The sequence below is a fragment of the Podarcis raffonei genome, chromosome 8, assembly GCF_027172205.1.
Source record: "Podarcis raffonei isolate rPodRaf1 chromosome 8, rPodRaf1.pri, whole genome shotgun sequence".
Lineage (NCBI taxonomy): Eukaryota > Metazoa > Chordata > Lepidosauria > Squamata > Lacertidae > Podarcis > Podarcis raffonei.
This window is the reverse complement of record NC_070609.1, coordinates 17968916-17991824: the sequence shown is the minus strand read 5'-3', so window position 1 is coordinate 17991824 and position 22909 is coordinate 17968916. Positions and strand designations below refer to the sequence as shown.

Sequence of the window (22909 nt, the reverse complement as noted above, 5' to 3'; positions counted from 1 at the left end):
TGTGGAACATCAGGCCTGGAGGCTGAATGCAGCCTTCCTGGGTGTTTTTATCGCTCTCTCAGAGCTCTCTCCAGCCACAAACACACTTTGCCCTCTGAGTGTTGTTGCTTGGCTGGAATGTGTCCTTGAACTCTGATCATGTGTCTTGGAGAATACAGAGAATACAGAAAGGTGAGGGAGTGTTCGCCTACTATACAAAGGTATAATTTACATTCCTTGCTCCACCCATTTTTGCCTCTGGCCCACCCACCAGTCACTCTGGGTCTCTTCTAAGATATATGAAAACAAAATAAGTCACTAAACATTTAACAAATTCCCTATACATGGCTGCCTTCGGATGTCATCTAAGGTTGTAAAGTTACTCATCTCCTTGGCTTTGGTTTCGCATAACTCCATGCCTTCCAATATTTCTCCCGTGAAAATAGGGACATTCTAAAGAAAAGTGGGACAACCTGGGATTAAATCAATAACTTGGATGGCTTCCATAAATCCAGGACTGTCCCTGGAAAATAGGGACGCTTGGAGGGTATGGAATTCTGGAGGCTCCAAAATTGTTATATTGGTCACATCAGTTTTAAAATACTGTGAAAAGAAAGCATTTAAACTATGACATACAGCTTGAGGATTAAGCCAGTTAACACACAAACAGTTTAATCTTAACTGGAGTTCAAATAATATTAGCTAAAACACAAAATATTATGCAAAGCAGCATACAAATGTTATGTTGGTCACTATGGAGTTATGTTTGCTACCCTCTCTCTGCTACCCTGTTTTTCCTTCTTCCACCCCCCCTTCTTGCCACCCACATGAAATCCGGCAAATGCCTGCAGCTGATGTTTGGGCCCACCCCTTCCTTAAATGAAACATTGGATGGTCCTCTGCTGTCAGGGGTTCCTGCTGACCAGCCATGCATTGCTCCGGTCTCAAACTCACAGCAACGTGGGTAGGCTACTCTTCTAACAAAAATACCTCACCCTGAACCGCAGAGACTCAGCCAAGCTTGAAGCAGCAGAACCAGATGCCCGAGATCTTCTGCTCAGGGCAGAAAAGGGGAAGTTCTTGTCACAGATGCACAGCTTTAGTTGCTGCTGGGTTTATTGTTATTTTGGGCCATCACAGCTTGGCTGAATCGGACCCTGGGAAAGTGCTGCACTCAGCTAAGCTGAGCTCCTCAGCCTTTGCCTGCATCTTCACTATCAGGTAAGAATACAAATGAATGATTTCCAGAGAAATAACTTTCACTTGAGAGCTTTCATCTCCTAAGGGGTTTTTAATGAATGCTCCATAAGCGGATGTCTCACAAGGGGTGTTCACAGGTGACACACAGGAAGGGTACAATCTGTGTACCTGTGTAGCTAGGCAGCTGAGCTGTACCCATGCACAGTTATTCACATCTGATGTTCAAGGGGAGTCAATTCTGTGTACACAAGAGTTGAGCTTTGCAAATCAACGCATGCAAACTGTTTCATGCAAACCCTTGTACTGTGTAGAGGCACCTTGCACCTCTGTTCAGTCGACTGTGTGAACAAGGCAACTAGCATTTGTGATCCATGCAGGGCTGGCTGTAGGTTTGGCAGGTCCCTGGGCAAACTGGAGCTCCAGGTCCCTGGGCAAACTGTCTCCTCCAGACAGCAGCCCAATGTACAGGGTTTAGTTGGGGAAACATTTCCCATCACTGCCCTGCTGGGAGAAACTCTGTAAAGGAGATGTAAATGTTACATAGCTGTGCCTTTCAATGCAGGTGTGTTTGTTTACAGATTGTCACTGTGGGGGACCCAATCAGGAAACAAGGCAGTGTTAACCCTTCATCCCCCACTGTGGCCTCTTTTCATCTGCAATTTGCAAAGTAAAATAAGATTTTGTTTATCTCAGTTGCGCAGGTGTGGGGCTCTCAATTCAGAGTGAGAATTGAAGCAAACAGTTAAAGCCTTCTAACAGGCACTCCTCCCTGCCTCTTGGGTCCCGATCTGGATCCAGTATCATGCTGTCAATATATGTAGCGGGGTGTGGTGTGGTGGGGGAAACCCTTCCATTCCATTCACTTAAAGATACAGCTACACAGGTAATACAAATTGTTCTTTGGCCCATGTGTTAGAAGGATTGGTAGGAGGGCATGCCGTTTGTTTCCTCTGATAACTTTTGATCAGGAGGAAATGCTTCAGCAATGATACTGATGTAGAATAGAAGGTCCCTGTTTCCATCTGAGGAATGTTGGAGGGTATGGCTGCACTTCCTATTTACTCTGTAAGGGATGTGGTGTAGTGGTTAAGAGCAATAGACTCGTAATCTGGTGAACTGGGTTTGATTACCCGCTCCTCCACATGCAGCTGCTGGGTGACCTTGGGCTAGTCACACTTCTCTGAAGTCTCTCAGCCCCACTCACCTCACAGAGTGTTTGTTGTGGGGGAGGAAGGGAAAGGAGATTGTTAGCCACTTTGAGACTCCTTTGGGTAGTGATAAAGTGGGATCAAATCAAACTCTTCTTCTTCTTCTTCTTTCCAATACAACTGTGGTGTGCAAGCATACAGATTGCAAAGTCTATTTATTGCAATAAATAGGGGAGGATGAACTCTAGTAGAACAGCTCAGTCTGCTGAGTCTTGCCTCTGCGAAAAAGAGGAGATAGACAGGAGCAGCTGATGGGGCAGCCTGAGACCCCTGCACTACCTCGCACATAGGGCAGATATCACAGGGCCTGCCATGTCTAAGTCTTCTGATCCAAGCTTCACTGTACTTCATGCAGCATCTCAGCATGGCGGAGAAGAAGTAGCTGTCAGCGGCCAGATCGAAACAGGCAGGAGTTTGAAAAGGGGCTTTCAATTTTGCAAGGCAAATTCAGTGCATGTTCACTATGGTTGGTGAAATTGGTCCATTTTGGTTTCTCCTTATTTAGAATCATAAGTTCTGTTTGCAATATAGCTGCATTGTTTTGGGAATGTTCTTAAGAAGTCTCCTTGCTCTCATGCTGTTCAAGCTAGTATTTCTGAGCTCTGAGGGTGAAGTAGACAGGTTGGTGTCTCCTATTTATATCCTACTTCTGAGCATTGATATGGACTCTGCAGAAGGCCTGAAATGGATGTGGGAGTCAGACTAGAATATTTTGATTGAAGACAATGGTTGGACTTCTATGTGGTTAAGGTCCCATTGACATCCGTTTTATCTACCATGAGAGAACATGCATTGAAAATAACGCAAAAATGGTATACGACTCCTATGAGACTGTTTCAAAGAAGGTGTCCAATTAGAGACCATGTTGCAGAGGATATAAGGAGCCTAGGTAATTTCAGGTCAGGCAAAGGACTTGTGACAAAGTGTCAGAGTTTTGGACTGTGGTCTTTGCAGAAATTTCTATAACGATTGGACAACAAGTATTGAAATCTCTGGAATGACTCCTGTTAAATAGGAAGGGCACTACATTAGCTGATTGGCAGAAAGCGGTTTGGGGAGTTGCTTTGGTGACCCCTCCCCCAATAATCTGGTTAAGGAAACAAAATATTAAGTTTCTTTTGTACTGGTTTGGTGATTTTTATTGTTTATGAAAGCGAAGAGGAATTTCAAAGACATCTCTCAGCAGTGTGCAAAACTTTCTGGCTGCTGTGAACATAATGGATTAGAATTGTCCATACACATTCTTATGACTCGGGGAATATATTTCTGATGGTAAATAACTGTTACTGAATGAATCAATAATCTAGTTCCACCCCCTTGCTTCCAGATTTGGCCCTTGCATGAATCCACAATGAGAAGCTTCTTTTGTCTGCTCATCCTTCCAGGTAATGCATGATGTGTGATGCAGGTTTGATTTGTGCCAACAAAAGCAATTTGGGCTTCTGGTATCTTTTCAGCACCACTGCTCTCTTCGGTATTTAGAAAAGAATGAGGAGAAGGCAGTGGTGGATGTTGGGCTCTCAGATTTCAGCAGTGCCCTTTGCGACACTAAAATTCCGTGAACCCCACCTCTGTAGCTCCATTCTGAAACCTTGTCTTGATGCCCCCTGCAGGGTAGTGCTCAGTGAGACCACACCACTCCTGCCACCCTAAAAGTGCCTCTGATGATAGGACGATGGTCCAGTTTAAATCCCCCACTAATGCACTACTATTGACATGTTTCAGAAAATTTCTGCAAAAAAGCCACCAGTCTGGAGAGGCCATCAGAAGTTTAGTTTAGTTTTGATTAGAGAGCACTGCCTTCAAACCATTTTCATCATCCTTCTGAATGCATGGTGGGAGCTGAGCAAAATATCACATGTTGTTTTCCGATTTAGGTATCTTGGGTTATGAAAATATGTTTACTATTGCACCGAATAATCTGGCTGCGTGGGAAGGATCCTGTATTCTGATTCCATGCAAGATCAGCCTAACATATAACAGGCTTCGGGTTGACAACTTCTTCCTGATTTGGTATTTTGACCCTGAGTATGAAGACACTCTGAAAGATTATACTGGTATCATGTTATACAATGGCTCTTCGACCTCAGCGAACTACCTGACTCCAACAAGTCCCCACTTTCTGGATCGGGTGAGGTTTGTTGGGAATTTAAACAGCAGAAACTGCAGCCTGAAGATCTCGCATCTCCAGAAAAATGACAGTGGCACATATGGAGCAAGACTTTATGGCTTCGTCGGAATGAACCGTCGCCTAGACAAGTGGTTTGCTGCTGCAGCTGTTAATGTTAACGGTAAGAAACTTTCAGAGATGATTTGTTCTCCATTCATGCCAAAGTGGTCAAGTAGTCTTGAAACCAAGGGCACCTCCAGGCTGTCACTGTTTTGTGGGAGACATTCAAGTGCATACTACAAATGTAGATTTATGCTTTTTTAAGTGCTCTGTTGCCCTAGTGCAAGAATTCACTTTTAAAAAGAATCAGCCTTTCTGTAGCTTGGCAAGTGACAGGGTCATGCACTGAAATGTGTCGGGGTGAGCAAATGACTAATGTGGGAAGATGAGTAAATACCTCATAAAGAAATCAATATGAATAACAGATGCATAACTGCCCTGTGATCAAATCAGAACAAATGCTCAACAAGGATATACTCTGCGTAAGTTTCATGCAAGCAAATAAAGATGAACGCTCAATAAATAGGTCTTCGGATGGAGTCCTAAACTTTCAATTTTCTAAGGCTGTAATTGTAATCCTATAGGAATAATAGAATCAAAGAATTATGGAACTGGAAGGGATCTCAGGAGTAGACTAACAGTAATGGGTAGACTGGTAACTGAAGAACATTTCTGGAATCCCCTCCTATAAGGGTTTGTTCAATGACACAAATAATGTATTTGCTAGGAGGCCTTGCCACATCTTTGTGTGAAACTAATGTGCCATTCATCAGCCAGCCCCCTACATTGTGTTGCATCAAATGTTAGTCCACTCAGAGTAGACCCATTGAAAATAATGGACCTAAGTAGATTAACTATAGATACAATGCACTGTGTTATTATTTGCCTTGCCAGTATCTAGTGCTGAGTTTTTCTTTTTCTTTTTAAATAATATTTATTACTTTTAAAGTTTACAGAAAAGGGAAAGAAAAAGAAAAAAAAACAAAAGAGAAAAAACAAAGAAAGAAAGCAAAAACAATACAATATATAAACAATACAAAACACAACCTAAACACATTAAACTAAACTAAACGTAACCCTAACCCACCTTAACCCTAAACAAAACAAAACAATAACCATTTAAGAACATACAACACACCTTTTCCATACTCTATCTTTCATTCCCTTGTTTCCTCGACTTCCTCTCACCTAACAATGCTTTTATTCCTTCCAGGCAGGTCAGCCCAATTTCCATGGTTGAAGCTGAGGTCTATAAGATGTTTCATGACATGTTTCAAAATTCCTCAAAATCCCAAGGCCCCCAGAACTCCAATCTCCTCCAGACCCAAGTCCATGTCCCAAAAGTCAGTTAATCCCTGCATAGTGGGATCTTTCCAACTTTCCTTCTTCCGTCCAAGCTGGGATCCAATCCTCAAAATCTGGCTTTTTCTAGATTCAATCATAGAAGGCCTCAAATTATAATCCTCAATTTGCTTCTGTAAGACTGAGGATCCCGCTTGTATTACTTTAGGCTCAACAACCACAGCTTTCTCTTTCTCCTCCACAATTTGTCCTGCCAAAGTAAATTCTTGTACCAAGTCCTGAATTATTTCTGTGTTAGTGCTCACTTTTTGACTCCAATTAGTCACTTTTTGATCCAATTTGTCAATTTTAAAAGACATGTCATCCGTCTTCTTATGAAGCTGTTCCAGCGAGTCGCTTATCTTGCATAATACCGTCACAATGGCTTCTCCTGTCAACATTTTGAGTGGTCCAAGGTCAATCTCTGGTTCTCACAATAACTTATCTTGCAGCTGGTGATTCCCCAGTTGCACTCCTGTGACAGTTTCAAAAACTCCCTCTAGAGGGAAACAGTCTCCACTTGTATCATTCCTTTCAGACACAATTCAAGCCATAGAAATAGTTTCAATTTCCAGTTACTTTTCCTCCTTTTTAAACGCAGAAGAGGACAATGGAAACAGTATCTTTCTCTTATTTAACTAGCTGTCAAAAATGTTTTGTTCGCAGTCAATGAACTCTCCCAAAACTTCACTCTTTCTGGCAGCCCTTTCCAGGTTCGGAGCAGTGGTAATTTGGTTTTTCACTCTCTCCTGCAGGCTCACTAAGTCCAAAATACCCCCCTCTTCTCCTGCTTCCAAGGGGGGTTTTGTAGTTTTAACCGATGAAAATTTAATCCTTTGCCAAAAGCTTTCAAAGGCTTTAGCTTATAACGTCTTTGCTTCAATCTATTTACAAAGGGGGAAGGCGGACTTCCTGTTTAAGACCTTCCCCGTTTCGGTGCCAAATTAAGGTATTTAAAAATCCAATTTTCTTTCTACTCACGGGTAGTTGTTTAAAATCCAATTGTCCACAGGAAAAAGTCAGTGCTCTCCGGCAACAGCAATGCGGCTTCACTCCGTGAAAGAAGCGGTCGATTCAAAGCACCGCGCCACTCACCCCACGTCGCTCCGGATCCCCGAAACCGGGTTTCCCCGCGAGTAGGGGAGGCGCAAAAGGTGCCAGCCAAATCCCAGGTTCACAAGCTTCTCCCGCTTGTGATTTCAATGGGTCTCCGCCTTCGCCGTGGCGGTCAGACCCTGCTTTTCACAGAGCAAGTTCCTCCCGATCGGAGGAGCTCCGCCATTGCCGGAGGCGCCAACCCGGAAGTCTGCCTAGTGCTGAGTTTTTCACAGCAATTTGTTATGCAAAAAGAATCTAATATTTATTTATTTATTTTACTACGTAACAAATTTATAATCTGCTTTATAGCCTGATGGCCCTGAATTGGTGTGCAAGTTAAATATGGGGATACTGTATACACAAGTTCAGCTTTAAAAAATAAAATAAAAATTCATATGAACTTCAGATCAAGAAAACCACCTCTGCAAGTTCTACAAAAAAAGAATAAAATCATTTCTGCAAATGTCCATTTGACAAATATCAACTCAGAGGCAGGTATAACTATGCTAACATGCAGCATCACAGAAGGGGTTCAAAATAGGCCTGGATGCTTCTTGCCATTTTTGGATAGTTGATCAAGGCTCTTCTTTGCTCAACAGCTTCCCCTTAGATCAGGGGAGGGGAACCTTTAAACTTCCAGAAGTTGCAGGATTAGAACCCCCATCACCCCTGACCATGCTGGCTGAGGCTGATGGGAGTTGGGGTCCAAGAACATGTGGAGAGTCACAAGTTCTCCATCTCTGGTCTACAGCTTTGCCTGATCAATGACTTGGAATTTCCCTTTTTAATTTTCTGCATGCAGTGTCACCACCCAAACCCAAGATAGAAAGCAGAATGGCACAAATCCAAGAACGGATGCCAGCGACAGTGACCTGCTGGGTATTTTACCACTGCCCCGATGAGCCAATTATATTGATTTTCAGCGGCTTGGAGGAGAGTCGTATGTCTTCCCAAAAAACAACCAATAGAGATGGAAAAGTTCAGACTGTTCTGAGTTTTACTCCAACTTGGGAGGATCATGGGAAAACGCTGACATGCACTCTAAAAAGCCACAATGGGACAGAGATATCCAGGAGCACCATGACATTGGATGTGAAATGTGAGTATTCAGGGGAGATGAAACTGGGCTATGTGGGGAAAATCTGGAAAAAAATATTCCGTCTGAACCGCACAAGATTCTGTTCCTCTGAAAAGCCATCTTCTGAACTCTGAACCTTGTGAGGGATGGTGGGCTCTGGCTTAGGCGTTTACAGTAGCAAGAAGCATGTGATTGTTGCATTTGAAAGGATATTACTGTTACTGAGTACAAAATGTGATGGGAATCCCTGCAAGATGGGAGGGGGTTATAATTAAGGGTCCCTGATTATATTCTAGGACCTCCAGCCTTGCAGCTTGTGTCAGTTTGTGATGGTACTTATGACTTCCCAATTTTATTTATTTCAGATGGTCCCAAAAGAGTTAAGCTGAGCGCTATGCCTGGAATCACAGTCCGAGAAGGGGAGAAACTCTCTCTTGCATGTACAGTCAACAATAGCAACCCTGGAGTTACATACCAATGGTACTGGAAGGATATGCGGAAATATGAATGGATGAGCCCAATAAAGGAATTTGACTCTGTAGGAGAGCAAGATTCTGGTGTCTATCGCTGTACAGCTGAAAACACAGTTGGATCCGGTAGCTCAGAACTGACCATCAATGTCCAGTGTGAGTTTCTTTGTTGGGCTGGTGAATGATGACCATCAAGATTTACAGACATTACTCGCCTCTTCCTTCCTCTTCTGAGGGACTTTTCTTATTTCAGAAGAGAACTACTTTCTCCTTCTGATTTTCATGCATTGTGTGACTATCAGGACAGGAAACAGGAAAAAGCTTCTTTATCTCCAATTCTATACACACACCAATATAGTTTGTAAACCTGCATCATTGGTCTTGCATAAAATGTAGCTTTAGAATACAATCTTAAGTTCGATCACCTTCAGCCTCACTCACCTCACAGAGTGTTTGTTGTGGGGGAGGAAGGGAAAGGAGAATGTTAGCCGCTTTGAGACTCCTTAGGGTAGTGATAAAGCGGGATATCAAATCCAAACTGTTCTCTTCTTCAAAGATGGGCAGGGTTGCATCCAGGGCTGGCTGGTGGCTGGCTGGGTCTGGAGGAAGCATAGACATGGCCTCATTTAACCCCATAGGTGCCGAACTGCAGTATCTGAACACCTTTCTGTGGACTTTCCCAGCACTCCCAAATGAGAAATAACAGATATGATGATAAAATTATTTAATGCTATCCCAAAATCTCCCTCCTGGGGTTGGGTTGACTCAGCCTGATTAATGTGGCATGCTGGACCAGGATCTTCAGCAGCAGGATTATAATCCCCACTCAGACATGCAGTTCACTGGGAGTTCCTGGATCCCAGTCACCATTTCTCAGCCTAGCTTACTTCACAGGATTGATGTGAGGATGAAATGGGGAGGTGGAGAACCACACTCAGCAGCTTGAGCTCCTGGGAGAAAAGGTGGGATGAAAATATATACTGTACATAAATAATGGTTGGCCAAATTAATACCACAGCAGTAAACATCATAATCACCACCAATTAATTGACTGATGATGATGATGATGATGATGATGATGATATAGTAGAGGTGGCAGTAGTGATTCTGTTGACACAGTGGTAGCAGAGGTGGTGGTGAATGATGATGATAAAAGTGTAGTCATATTCTGACTTCCCCTGTGTGTGAAGACAGGCTGTGGCAGATTGAACAGATGAGACCAAAGTGGGTTCAATGGTGAAGAAGACAGTTTCTGCATTTGCTGTAGAGGGGAGTGAGGGGCAGATGGGCTCATCAACTCTGAGAAGGAAAACTCTGGTTCGGAGTGGTCTCCCTATGATGGTTAGATGGTGCCTTGTATTCCTCCTTTTGGCAACTCCTGCAGCCAAGCTGGTGCCAAACATATTGCTCTGCTTTCTTGTGGACCACATTAGCAAGTTGGAGAAGGGGGTCTTGTAATCTGAGCAGCCCAGGACCTCCATACACACTGCCCAGGCTCGCGCCATATGGAGTTCACTTTGATGCTGCTAACGCAGTGATTTGACCAAACCCCCGGAAGCACAGGTGGATGCCAACAACAGTCATTGTCTGCATAGTAATGATCTGTCTTCTAACAGTATCTCAAAATGTCCCTGCTGGAGTGGGCTGACTCACCCTTCCATATGGTGGGGCCAGTTTTGCTACCTTCACCAATCCCTGAATACACACGTTACTCTCTCACAGTTCTCTTGTCCCCCAAGGCAGCACACACATTTTCTTGCCTTGAAACAAGAGTCCTGATTTCAGTGTCCATAATATCTCTACCCCAGATCCACCAAAGGATGTGAAGATTGATGTGCCACCGGGGATAATCAAAGAAGGGGACAACGTGGTTTTGCGGTGCTCTTCCCGAGGGAATCCTGCCACCAACCGCCATGGCTGGTATAAAGATAGTGAGTCTGGCATAATTGGAACTGACAAGGAGCTGCGTTTTGAGGCGATCCAATCCAGAGATTCCAGTACCTATTACTGCATAGCCAGCAACACCATTGGAAATTCAACATCCTCATCCGTCACCCTGGACGTTCAGTGTAAGTAACCTCAGTTTCAGGAAGTGAAGGGTCTATAGGAACACAGGAAGTTGCCTTCCAGCAGCTCAGACTTTGACTGGCAGGATCACAGATGTGCTCCGCATCAGCTACCACCTGATTCTTTTAAAAATTAAAACCCTGGAGGTACCAGGAAAATTGACCACTTGCATGCAAAGTGCAACATAATATACAAATTTAAAGGAGAGTTAGACGTATTCACTGGAAAAGGTTATCTATGGCAGATATGTTGTATCTGCATCCGTCCCCGAGACAACACTCTGTAAGTAATGTGACCGGAAGCCCTGGAGCACAATCATGAGAAGGCTGTACTCTTTGGCATATAGAGCATCTTGGCGTAGACTGATCTTACACCTGAGATCCCAACTTGTTAGCAGCCTTATACATGACAGAAGCCAGGATGCTTGCCTATAGAAATTGTGAGCCATTATTAGTCGCAACTTACACAGGCAGACCCGCTATGGCAGAAAGATTTTGGAGAATGTTTTCTTCTGATGCTCCTCAAGGGGTGAGCACCCACTGTTGGCAACATTTAATAAAACTTCAGTGCCAAAACCAGGGCTGTTGAGTGCAGCAGGCATGTGCTTTTCAAGCTGAAAATTGAGGTTGTTAACTTAGATTTACTACAGAGGAATCTGTATTCAGCAGTTGTTGTGTGTGTGTGGCGGGTTTTGCATGTGTGTCCAGGTGCTGGGACAGGTGGGGCATGTCATGTGATACATTGCCTTTGGTCTCTCCTCCTGCAGTTGGTCCCAAGGATGTGAAAGTTGTGCGAGAACCCCAGGGGCTGATCACTGAAGGCAGCTTTGTTAAGCTGAGATGCGAAGTGAGAGAAGCCAACCCCCAGGAGCTCACCTACATATGGTACAAAGACAGGCAACAGCTGCAGCTGGACTCTACGGTGACCATCCCGAAAGTGACCCCTGAGCATTCTGGCAGTTACTATTGTGAAGCAAGCAACCAAGTAGGCTCAGCACAGTCCTCACCAGTTTGGCTGAGTGTCCGTTGTGAGTATGGAAAGGAGAGACTCCTGAAGATGGCTGATGAGGACCCCACCCCGAGTATCTTATTCCCTGACTCTGTCCTCAGGGAAGGCCCATCCATTCTCGGTGCTTGAGCCAAAATGGGAAGTGCCACTCTGTCCTGCCGTTGGCACCGCTGCCTCCGCCACCCACCCTGCCATTTCCTTCACTGGTGGAGAAGTGCTGATTTCAGGCGAGATCTCCCCAATTTTGGGTGAGATCTAGCCTGACCCATGCAAGATATTGTGCACTTCACAAGATCTTGTGCAATTTCAGTGAGAATTCACCTGAAATCGGGGTCAACACCAACCCCACCTCACCCCTGTAAATGGGGGCAGTGGGGCAGGTGGGGTCTGCTTAGGCAGCTTCTGCTGAGGCAGCATCCTCACCCTGCCTGTCCTCTAAGCTTCGCTTCTAGCTAAGCTTTGAAGAGTCTTCCAAGGGTCTTCAGCCCTTGCCTTTTAATCAGAATCAGTGCTGTCTGATTCATTCTCCTTAGTCTCATTGTTTCCTTTCTAGAACACAGCAGGGAAAAAGGATGGGGACAAAATTAAAGTTAAAAAGTTGGATCTGCCTCTCAACGGCTCTGGCTTCACCTGCTGTTGGTCTCTCTGTCTTCTGCCCTACAAGCCCTGAAGGGCACCAGCAATCCCTGAGTCGTAGTGAGAGCCTTAAGATAAATACTATGGTGGACATTTGCCTTTGAGACCCAGCTTGGCAGGCCACCATCCCAGGAAGCGCAGCCCAGCTGCGAAGGCTGGCAAAGCACGATCACACACCTGCTCTCAGTGGGTTTGCTGTGTTGTAAGCCAGAAGTAGATGGCTGCCTACAATGAAAATCAAAGAAAAGAGTCAAATATAAATGACCATGAGTCATAATAGTGGGATGAGCCATAGGCCAAATAACTCATTGGATCATTTTCTTTTTCTAGCTACCTGCCTGGACGTGCTACCCCATGCCACCTCTGGGCCTATACCCAAGACAAAAGATGGTAAGCCGACATCGCAGGTTTGAACAGATTTCATTATTTGACTTCATACTTGGAGGGGTGTATGCGCACACATGTCCTAGATGCTTCTCCTTTCCTTCTCAGAAGAGACACAGGCTTCCTCGCTACCAGGCTGCACCCTGGAACAGATCTGCTCCTTGTGTCCGACGACTCAGGCTTCTCCCCAGCCTCAACCATCCTCTCCAACCCCGCTTGCTCTTCCTTCCTCTTCTCAGACACCCTGCAAGTGCAATGCTTTCTGGGAAGAGTTCTGCTCCACCAGGAAATCGCAGGGTCGTAAGTATCACCTCCACCATTCACCATGGAAGGCATCCATTAATGTTAGCATTTTCCTTATCTTTTCGTGGAGTTTATGCATCCACTTTGTATGCAGACAGTCCTGTTTAATCCTTGGCATCTCCAGGGACGCAGGTGGTGCTGTGCCTAACAACCCCAAAATATGCCATCTGAGGTGTGGTGCCTTGCCCTCTCTGATGTTAGGGTAATTGTAGAAGAGCTAAGTGGGACCTCCTCAGAACATTTCCAAAAAACAGTGGGTAAAATACAGCAATCAAAATAATGAACAATTAGTTGCCCTTTGATGGTACCTCAAAATAAACCACCCCAGGTGGGCTTCCTTGCCCTTGTTTCTTTTGTTTTAGCACACACACCCACACACCCCTCGCCACAGTGTGACATTGTTTCGACACCATGCTAAGCCGAATTTTGGTTAAGTGAGAAGCATCAAGTGTACCCAGAAAATCCTAGGCACTTTGTTCCTCACCCAGCTATGCTACCCAGAGTGAAGCCACAGCATGTTTTAGTATTGCATCCAAACTCAGGCTCATAGATTGCCTTTATCTCAGCAAGCCAAAAGCGATAAATCAAGAACAAGGCCTGGATACAGCTCATGTTTTCTTGGAACTGAGACAAACCACCACAAGCCTGGGTTTGCACACAATGTGAAAGCAAACCATGGCTTAGCTTTAGGTAGTGCTTTGGCAGCAGGACGTGGGGAGGAATGAAGAGCATGAGACATTTAATTTTTGGGTCATGGGTTTGAGCCCCACCTGGGCAAAAGATCCCTGCTTTGCCGGGGTTTGGACTAGATGACCCTTGTGATTCCTTCAAACTCTACAATTCTACGATTCTAAGATTTAGGCAACTGAAGCAGAGGCCTTCACATCACCACTCAGATGGTTGTCTTTTAACGGCACTCCAAAAGAAGCCATCTCAGACACATTTCCTTGCTCTGTCCAATATCATGGCTGGCTCTGACTACTTACCATAGTGTTTTTCTTTCTCTCCCCCAGAAAACAAGATCCTTAGCATGATCAGTGAATTAAGATCTGCAATTGACAAACTCATAAATGAGCTGCAGCAAGCAAGGCGCTGGATCCAGGACCTTGAATCTTAGGCCAGTGGTGTCAGGTGGACGGAGTCAGATGAAGCAGTAGAAGAGAATGATTCAAACACCTTTCTCATGTGTTTTGATGTTTCTGCCTTATGTTCAATTCCTATTTCTAATTTTGCCTTGTGTTAACACCCATTTAAAAAGCTGGCTGAGGGCTGCAATCAAGATTCATATTTTTATTTTTATTGTTTTTTGCCTTGCAGAATAAACTAATGATGGGGAACACCAGTTAAATGAACAGAACTCTGATTCTACCCCTGCACTGTTTTCTGAACAGCTGGTGTCTTGATTCTAATGAGTGTGTGTGAAAACAAGCCGGCTGTTTGAAACTGAAATTAACATCCATTGCTCCTCCTACTTAATCTCTGGTCCTGCCCACCACTGGCGCACAGTTGATAGAAGGTTGCCCAGGACAGAGTGCAGTCCTTGGGATGAGTAAGGTTGACCACATCTGTTCTAATCCAAATTTAACCCTCATTTGGCAATTCTGTTCTTAGCTGTTAGTTTCCTCCTGTAGCTTGCTGAGCTGATCAAAGTGTTTTTAAATAAAATATTAAACATTAGTGTTGGCATTGCTAACTAAAAATGAATACTGCTATACAAAGCAATGGCTAGTCTGCATGATTTGGTGTGTGTTTTTGGTTTTTTACAGAATGCTGTATTCTTCCTTTGGGTTGCTCTGTATGTTTCCTGAAAAATAATAAAAATTTCAAGTTAAAAAAAAGAAGAGAAGAATTCTTTGGATAAGTAGGTTAAGTCTGGATTCCAGGGTGCTGTTATGGAACTGAAGAAGAAGAAGAAGAAGAGTTTGGATTTGATATCCCGCCTTTCACTCCCCTTCAGGAGTCTCAAAGCGGCTAACATGATTTTAAGCCCCTCATGCAATCGCTTTGATAGTCAGTAGGCGGAGCTCTTTCTTTTTCATCAGGTTAGTTTTGGCCAGAGTCACATAAGTAGCTAGAATCCCCTTATTCACGAGAGGTTATTAGGCAAACACACAGAGCTTCCAAGGTATTCTGGGCCACCTGCTGGCTCTGGGAAGGAATTGTAAACCTCTCTTGCTCAGCAGCATTGAGACACTGTGAGTGAGTCTATAAGGGGGGGGGCGAGGGGGGGCGACAGATGCAAGAAGATGACCAGGTCACACAAGCAACATGCTGACACTTATTCTACAAATCTTTTGAAATTGCAGGAGCCTCATTAGCCTCAATTGCACTTTCATCTGGCCACTCCACAACCTTGTCTTCCAATTGAACTCTGCTCCAAACAAGCCTCAAGGAACAATTGTTCACTCAGGCAGACCTGCAATTCCAAGGGGCACCATCTCCCTGACTATTGCTCACCCTTCACTCCTGCTGAAGGTGCTTTTCCTTTCAGCTTCGATCGCCTTTAGTATTAGAGCCCAAATGGAGTTGGGGAAGAGAATTGGGGGTGGGAGTTGTGTTTGACCAGCGGTAAAGGGAGGAGGGCTAGGGCAAAGGGTCCAGTATACCCTGTACTTGCATCCCTCTGTTGTCCTCAATTGTACTTAAATTGTAGACTTGTCTTTGGGGACATGGGTTCTAAAGAAAAGCGGGACAATCCGGGATTAAATCAATAACTGGGACAGCTTCCGTAAATCGAGGACTGTCCCTGGAAAATAGGGACACTTGGAGGGTATGGAATTCTGGAGGCTCCAAAATTGTTATATTGGCCACATCAGTTTTAAAATACTGTGAAAAGAAAGCATTTAAACTATGACATACAGCTTGAGGATTAAGCCAGTTAACACAGAAACAGTTTAATCTTAACTGGAGTTCAAATAATATTAGCTAAAACACAAAATATTATGCAAAGCAGCATACAAATGTTATGTTGGTCACTATGGAGTTACGTTTGCTACCCTCTCTCTGCTACCCTGTTTTTCCTTCTTCCACCCCCCCCTTCTTGCCACCCACATGAAATCCGGCAGATGCCTGCAGTTGATGTTTGGGCCCACCCCTTCCTTAAATGAAACATTGGATGGTCCTCTGCTGTCAGGGGTTCCTGCTGACCAGCCATGCATTGCTCCTGTCTCAAACTCACAGCAACGTGGGTAGGCTACTCTTCTAACAAAAATACCTCACCCTGAACCGCAGAGACTCAGCCAAGCTTGAAGCAGCAGAACCAGATGCCCCCAGATCTTCTGCTCAGGGTAGAAAGAGGGAAGTTCTTGTGACAGATGCGCAGCCTTAGTTGCTGCTGGGTTTATTGTTATTTTGGGCCATCACAGCTTGGCTGAATCGGACCCTGGCAAACAGCTGCACTCAGCCCTGAAAGGGCGCTCTTAACACAGCTAAGCTGAGCTCCTCAGCCTTCGCCTGCATCTTCACTATCAGGTAGGAATACAAATGAATGATTCCTAGGGAAATAACTCTTACTTGAGAGCTTTGATCTTCTAAGGGTTTTTTTGATGAATGACCCATAAGGGGATGTCTCACCAGGGGTGTTCGCAGGTGTCACACAGCAAGGGTACAATCTGTGTACCTGTGTAGCTAGGCAGTTGAGCTGTACACACTCTCAGATATTCACATCTAATGTTCAATTGGAGTCGGGTCTGTGTACACAACAGTGGAGCTTTGCAAATCAACACATGCAAACTGTTTCATGCAAACACTTGTACTGTGTAGAGGCAGCTGGCACCTCTGTTCAGTCTATTGTGTGAACAAGGCAACTAGCAGTTGTGATCCATGTAGGGCTGGCTGTAGGTTTGGCAGGTCCCTGGGCAAACTGTCTCCTCCAGACAGCAGTCCAATGTACAGGGTTTTAGTTGGGGAAACATTTCCCATCACTTCCCTGCTGGGAGAAACTCTGTAAAGGAGATGTAAATGTTACATAGCTGTGCCTTTCAATGCAGGTGTGCTTGTTTACACAGATTGTCACTGTGGGAGACCAAATCAGGAAACAAGGCAGTGTTAACCCTTCACCCCCCACTGTGGCTTCTCTTCACCTGCAATTGGCAAAGTAAAATAAGATTTTGTTTATCTCAGTTGCGTAGGTTTGGGACTCTCAATTCTGATTGAGATTTGAAGCAAACAGTTAAAGCCTTCTAACAGGCACTCCTCCCTGCCTCTTGGCTTCCGATCTGGATCCAGTATCATGCTGTCAAAATGTGTAGCAGGGTGGGGTGGGGGTGGGGAAACCCTTCCATTCCCTTCACTTAAAGATACAGCTACACAGGTAATACAAACTGTTCTTTGGCCCATGTGTTAGAAGGATTGGTAGGACGTCATGCGGTAGTCAGATTTGTTGAAGTTGGCTTCGCTCCATTTCTCATGTATCCTATCTTAATTTTTGGTTTGCCACATTTCCACATTCGATTGCTTTTTTCCTTTAAAGTATCTTTTTTAACAATTGTACACCTTTGTATGCCATTTTGCCTCATAGATACATTTTTCCAAGCAAATTTACCTAACAGAAAGCATTTTTAATGTGGTCATTCCTACCAATATATGCATTTTTTTAAAATAATATTTTATTCAGTTTAACAATAGAAAAATAGGACAATAAGAACACAAAAAATATAAAACACAACAATACAAACTTTCACAATACATAAAATACAAACGTTTAACAAGAGAAAAAAAAGAACAATCAACACACAAACAGTAAAATAAGAAAAACACAAATCACTCTTTTCTAATTATTCATCTTCAATTAACTTATTTTCCTGACTTCCTCACGCCTCCCTTTTTTATATCCCTTTTTAACAATTAGTTCAGCAAATTCGTATTCTACTACTTTATCCTTATATATTTTACCTCCCAAATTTCAAATGTTTATCTCTTATTACTAGAACCCCTTCATTTTATTTCAATGTCATCAGCATTCATACATTTTACAATACTTCTGTAAATAAATTTTAAATTTCCTCCAATCTTCTTCCACCAACTCTTCTCCCTGGTCTCGGATTCTGCCAGTCATCTCAGCCATTTCCATATAGTCGATTACTTGCATCTGCCATTCTTCCAAAGTGGGTAATTATTGTGTCTTCCAATACTTTGCAATGAGTATTCTTGCTGCTGCTGTAGCGTACATAAAAAAAGTTCTATCCTTCTTTGACACCAATTGGCTGACTATGCCCAGGAGAAAGGCCTCTGGTTTCTTCACGAAAGTATAGTTAAATACCTTTTTCATTTCATTATAAATCATCTCCCAGAAAGCCTTAATCCTCGGGCACGTCCACCAAAGGTGAAAGAATGTACCTTCAATTTCTTTACATTTCCAACATTTATTATCGGGCAAATGGTATATTTTTGCAAGCTTGACTGGGGTCATGTACCACCTATACATCATTTTCATAATATTCTCTCTTAGGGCATTACATGCCGTAAATTTAATCCCAGTGGTCCACAACTGCTCCCAGTCGGCAAACAAAATATTATGACCAATATCTTGTGCCCATTTAATCATAGCAGATTTTACCATTTCTTCCTCAGTACTCCATTTCAACAGCAAATTATACTTTCTTGATAATACCTTAGCATTGGGTTCTAACAATTCTGTTTCCAACTTTGATTTTTCCACCTGAAAACCAATTTTTTTATCTTGATTGTAAACCTCTCTTATTTGAAAATAATGTAACCAGTCTCGCACCTTCCCTTTAAGCTTCTCATAACTCTGCAATTTCAGCTTGTCACCTTCCAATATATGCATTTTAATGCATACTCCTCCCTCCATGTGCATTTTAAATATGTGTTTTGATGGAAGACTTGTACATTTGGAGAACGGCCAAAGGATAGATGAGTTTTGGTCAACACTTTATTTGAGGAAATGAGAAGTAGGTAGTTGAACATTAAAATATAGACTGAACCAAACTTTGCTTCCAACTCTAGGGAGGTCTAACCACAAGCAGCCTTTGAATTCGGTTCAGAACTCTTTTCACCCATGTGTTTGTCTGTATGTGATCAACTCCCACCCGGAAACCAATGTCCCCACTGTGGAAGGACATCTGGGTCCAGAATTGGCCTCCACAGTCAGTTACGGACTCGTTGTTAAAACCGTGTCTATGGAAGACAATCTTACTCGTCTACGAGTGATCGCCAAAGAAGAAGATTTATTTTCACAATGTTGCATTTATTGTTCATGTTGTGTGTGTATACACAAACACAGTTAGTTGTATTTATTGATTTGGGGTTTTAATTTTTTCCCCCTCTGGCTTTCCCAAATGCAATGTATAAATTCAAAGTTTTCTGTGCTTAAAATACTTCAATTTTGTTTGCTTCCTCTAATAACTTTTGGACTTGATCAGGAGGAAATGCTCAAGCAAAGAAACTGATGTGAAATAGAATGTCCCTGTTTTCATCTGAGGAATGTCGGAGGGTATAGCTGCACATCCTATTGATGGCCTGACTCTGTAAGGGATGCTACAGCTGGGGTGGGCAGGCATACAGGTTGCAAAGTCTATTTATTGCAAGGGGAGGATGAACTCTAGTAGAGCAGCTCAGTCTGCTGAGTCTTGCCTCTGTGAAAAAGAGGAGATAGACAGGAGCAGCTGATGGGGCAGCCTGAGACCCCTGCACTGCCTTGCACTCATAGGGGGGGGGGATGTCACAGGGCCTTCCATGTCTTAGTCTTCTGATCCAAGCTTCACTGTACTTCCTGCAGCATCTCAGCATGGCGCAGAAGCAGTAGCTGTCAGTGGCCAGATCGAAACAGGCAGGAGTTTGAAAAGGGGCTTTCAATTTTGCAAGGCAAATTCAGTGCATGTTCACTATGGTTGGTGAAATTGGTCCATTTTGGTTTCTCCTTATTTAGAATCGTAAGTTCTGTTTGCAATATAGCTGCATTGTTTTGGAAATGTTCTTAAGAAATCTCCTTGCTCTCATGCAGACCAAGCTAGTATTTCTGAGCTCTGAAGGGGAAGTGGAGAGGTTGGTGTCTCCTATTTATGTCCTACTTCTGAGCACTGATGTGGGCTCTGCAGAAGGCCTGAAATGAATGTGGGAGTCAGACTGGAATATTTTGATTGAAGACAATGGGTGGACTTCTATGTGGTTAAGGTTCCCATTGACATCCATTTTATCTACCATGAGAGAACATGCATTGAAAAGAATGCAAAAATGGTATAAGACTCCTATGAGACTGTTTCAAATGAAGGTGTCTAATTAGAGATCCTGTTGGAGAGGATATAAGGAGCCGAAGTAATTTAAGGTCAGGTGGAGGACAAAGTGTCAGAGTTTTGGACTGTGGTCTTTGCAGAAATTTCTATAGTGATTGGACAACAAGTATTGAAATCTCTGGAAACACTACTGTTAAATAGGAAGGGCACTACATTAGCTGATTGGCAGAAAGCGGTTTGGGGAGTCGCTTTGGTGACCCCTCCCCCAATAATCTGCTTAAAGAAACAAAATATTAATTTTCTTTTGTACTGGTTTGGTGATTTTTATTGTTTATGAAAGCAAGGATGAAATTCAAAGACAACTCCCAGCAGCATGCAAAACTTTCTGGCTCCTGTGAACATAATGGATTTGAATTTGTATTCCTCCCCACATTCTTTATGCTTACTGGAGACGGCTGTCTTCCTGGTAGTTAGGGACATTGAAAAGTGCCATACACAGAGTCAGCCCATTGGTATTATTTATTGTTTACTTATTACATTTATATACCACCTTTCTTTTTCTAAGGCGCTCAAGGTGGTGCACATGGTTCCCTCCTCCCTTTCATCTTCACTACAACCCTGTGAGGTAGGTAAGGCGAAGAGATGGTGACTGGCCCAAGGTCACCCTGTGAGTTTCAGGGCAGAGTGGGGATTTGAACCCCGGTCTCCCAAGTCATAGTCCAGCACTCTAACCATTACACCACACGGGCTCATTGGTCCATTCAAGTCAATATTGCCTACTGACTGGCAGCAAATCTCCAGGACTTGAGGTAGGAATCTCTCCATGCCTTGTGATGACAAGCATTGGATCTGGGACTTTTGCATGCAAATCATGTGCTCTGTCTCTGAGCTACGGCCCTTCCCATAGGAGTACTATGGGAGAAGAAGCTCAATAGACAGGAATAGAGCTTGTGACAGGTTCTCCTCCTTCAACCAAGGTGCATAAAAGCACATTTCCATACACATTCTTATGACTCTGGGAATATATTTTTGATGGTAAATAACTGTTACTGAATGAATCAATAATCCATTTCCACCCCCTTGCTTCCAGATTTGGCCCTTGCATGAATTCACAATGAGGAGCTTCTTTTGTCTGCTCTTCCTTCCAGGTAATGCATGATGTGTGATGCAGGTTTATTTGTGCCAACAAAAGCAAATTGGGCTTCTGGTATCTTTTCAGCACCACTGCTCTCTTCGGTCTTTAGAAAAGAATGAGGAGAAGGCAGTGGTGGATGTTGGGCTCTCAGATTTCAGCAGTGCCCTTTGTGACACTAAAATTCCACGAACCCCACCTCTGTAGCTCCATTCTGAAACCTTGTCTTGATGCCCCCTGCAGGGTAGTGCTCAGTGGGACCACACCACTCCTGCCACCCTAAAAGTGCTTCTGATGATGTGTAAATTGTCCAGTTTAAATCCCCCACTATTGCATTGCTATTGACATGTTTCAGAATATTCCTGCAAAAAAGCCACCAGTCTGCAGAGGTAGTCAGAAGTTTAGTTTAGTTTTGATTAGAGAGCACTGCCTTCAAACCATTTTCATCATCCTTCTGAATGCATGGTGGGAGCTGAGCAAAATATCACATGTTGTTTTCCGATTTAGGTATCTTGGGTAAGGAAAATATATTGACTATTGCACCGAATAATCTGGCTGCGTGGGAAGGATCCTGTATTCTGATTCCATGCAAGATCAGCCTAACATATAACAGGCTTCGGGTTGACAACTTCTCCCTGATTTGGTATTTTGACCCTGAGTATGAAGACACTCTGAAAGATTATACTGGTATCATGTTATACAATGGCTCTTCGACCTCAGAGAACTACCTGACTCCAACAAGTCCCCACTTTCTGGATCGGGTGAGGTTAGTTGGGAATTTAAACAGCAGAAACTGCAGCCTGAAGATCTCTCATCTCCAGAAAAATGACAGTGGCACATATGGAGCAAGACTTTATGGCTTCGTCACAATGAACAATCGCCTAGAAAAGTGGTTTGCTGCTGTTGCTGTAAATGTTAACGGTAAGAAACTTTCAGAGATGATTTGTCCTCCATTCATGCCAAAGTGGTCAAGTAGTCTTGAAACCAAGGACACCTCCAGGCTGTCACTGTTTTGTGGGAGACATTCAAGTGCATACTACAAATGTAGATTTATGCTTTTTTAAGTGCTCTGTTGCCCTAGTGCAAGAATTCACTTTTAAAAAGAATCAGCCTTTCTGTAGCTTGGCAAGTGACAGGGTCATGCACTGAAATGTGTGGGGTGAGCAAATGACTAATGTGGGAAGATGAGTAAATACCTCATAAAGAAATCAATATGAATAACAGATGCATAACTGCCCTGTGATCAAATCAGAACAAATGGTCAACAAGGATATACTCTGCGTAAGTTTAATGCAAGGAAATACAGTGGTACCTCGGGTTAAGTACTTAATTCGTTCCGGAGGTCCATTCTTAATCTGAAACTGTTCTTAACCTGAAGCACCACTTTAGCTAATGGGGCCTCCTGCTGCTGCTGTGCCGCCATGGCGCGATTTCTGTTCTCATCCTGAAGCAAAGTTCTTAACCCGAGGTAATATTTCTGGGTTAGCGGAGTCTGTAACCTGAAGCGTATGTAACCCGAGATACCACTATAAAGATGAACGTTCAATAAATAGGTCTTCGGGTGGGGTCCTAAACTTTCACTTTTCTAATGCTGTAATTATAATCCTATAGGAGTCATAGAATCAAAGAATTATGGAACTGG

The 22909-nt window shown here is 43.6% G+C and overlaps 1 protein-coding gene and 1 long non-coding RNA gene across 2 annotated transcripts; both read left to right on the top strand.

Moving 5' to 3' along the window:
• The first annotated feature begins 923 nt into the window (after nt 1-923).
• Nucleotides 924-14740, top strand: LOC128419226 (B-cell receptor CD22-like). The gene is made up of 10 exons (XM_053399653.1): nt 924-1200; nt 3715-3772; nt 4265-4678; nt 7799-8095; nt 8440-8700; nt 10353-10613; nt 11378-11638; nt 12586-12645; nt 12748-12939; nt 13956-14740. Exons 2-10 carry the CDS (start codon nt 3739-3741, stop codon nt 14057-14059), a joined length of 1884 nt encoding a protein of 627 aa, XP_053255628.1. The 5' UTR covers nt 924-1200; nt 3715-3738; the 3' UTR covers nt 14060-14740.
• A 1512-nt stretch (nt 14741-16252) lies between these two features.
• On the top strand, nt 16253-22121 carry LOC128418517 (uncharacterized). Its single transcript, XR_008331718.1, has 3 exons — nt 16253-16413; nt 21226-21283; nt 21775-22121. It is a non-coding gene; the product is annotated as an uncharacterized LOC128418517 (long non-coding RNA).
• The last annotated feature ends 788 nt before the right edge of the window (nt 22122-22909 follow it).

What these genes read in the sequence shown, in the direction of transcription:
- LOC128419226 (XM_053399653.1), top strand. Translation starts at nt 3,739, where the DNA reads ATGAGAAGCTTCTTTTGTCTGCTCATCCTTCCAG. An exon ending in TGCAGCTGTTAATGTTAACG is followed by an intron (nt 4,679 to 7,798) that starts GTAAGAAACTTT and finishes TTCTGCATGCAG; the next exon opens with TGTCACCACCCAAACCCAAG. An exon ending in AGTTTGGCTGAGTGTCCGTT is followed by an intron (nt 11,639 to 12,585) that starts GTGAGTATGGAA and finishes TTCTTTTTCTAG; the next exon opens with CTACCTGCCTGGACGTGCTA.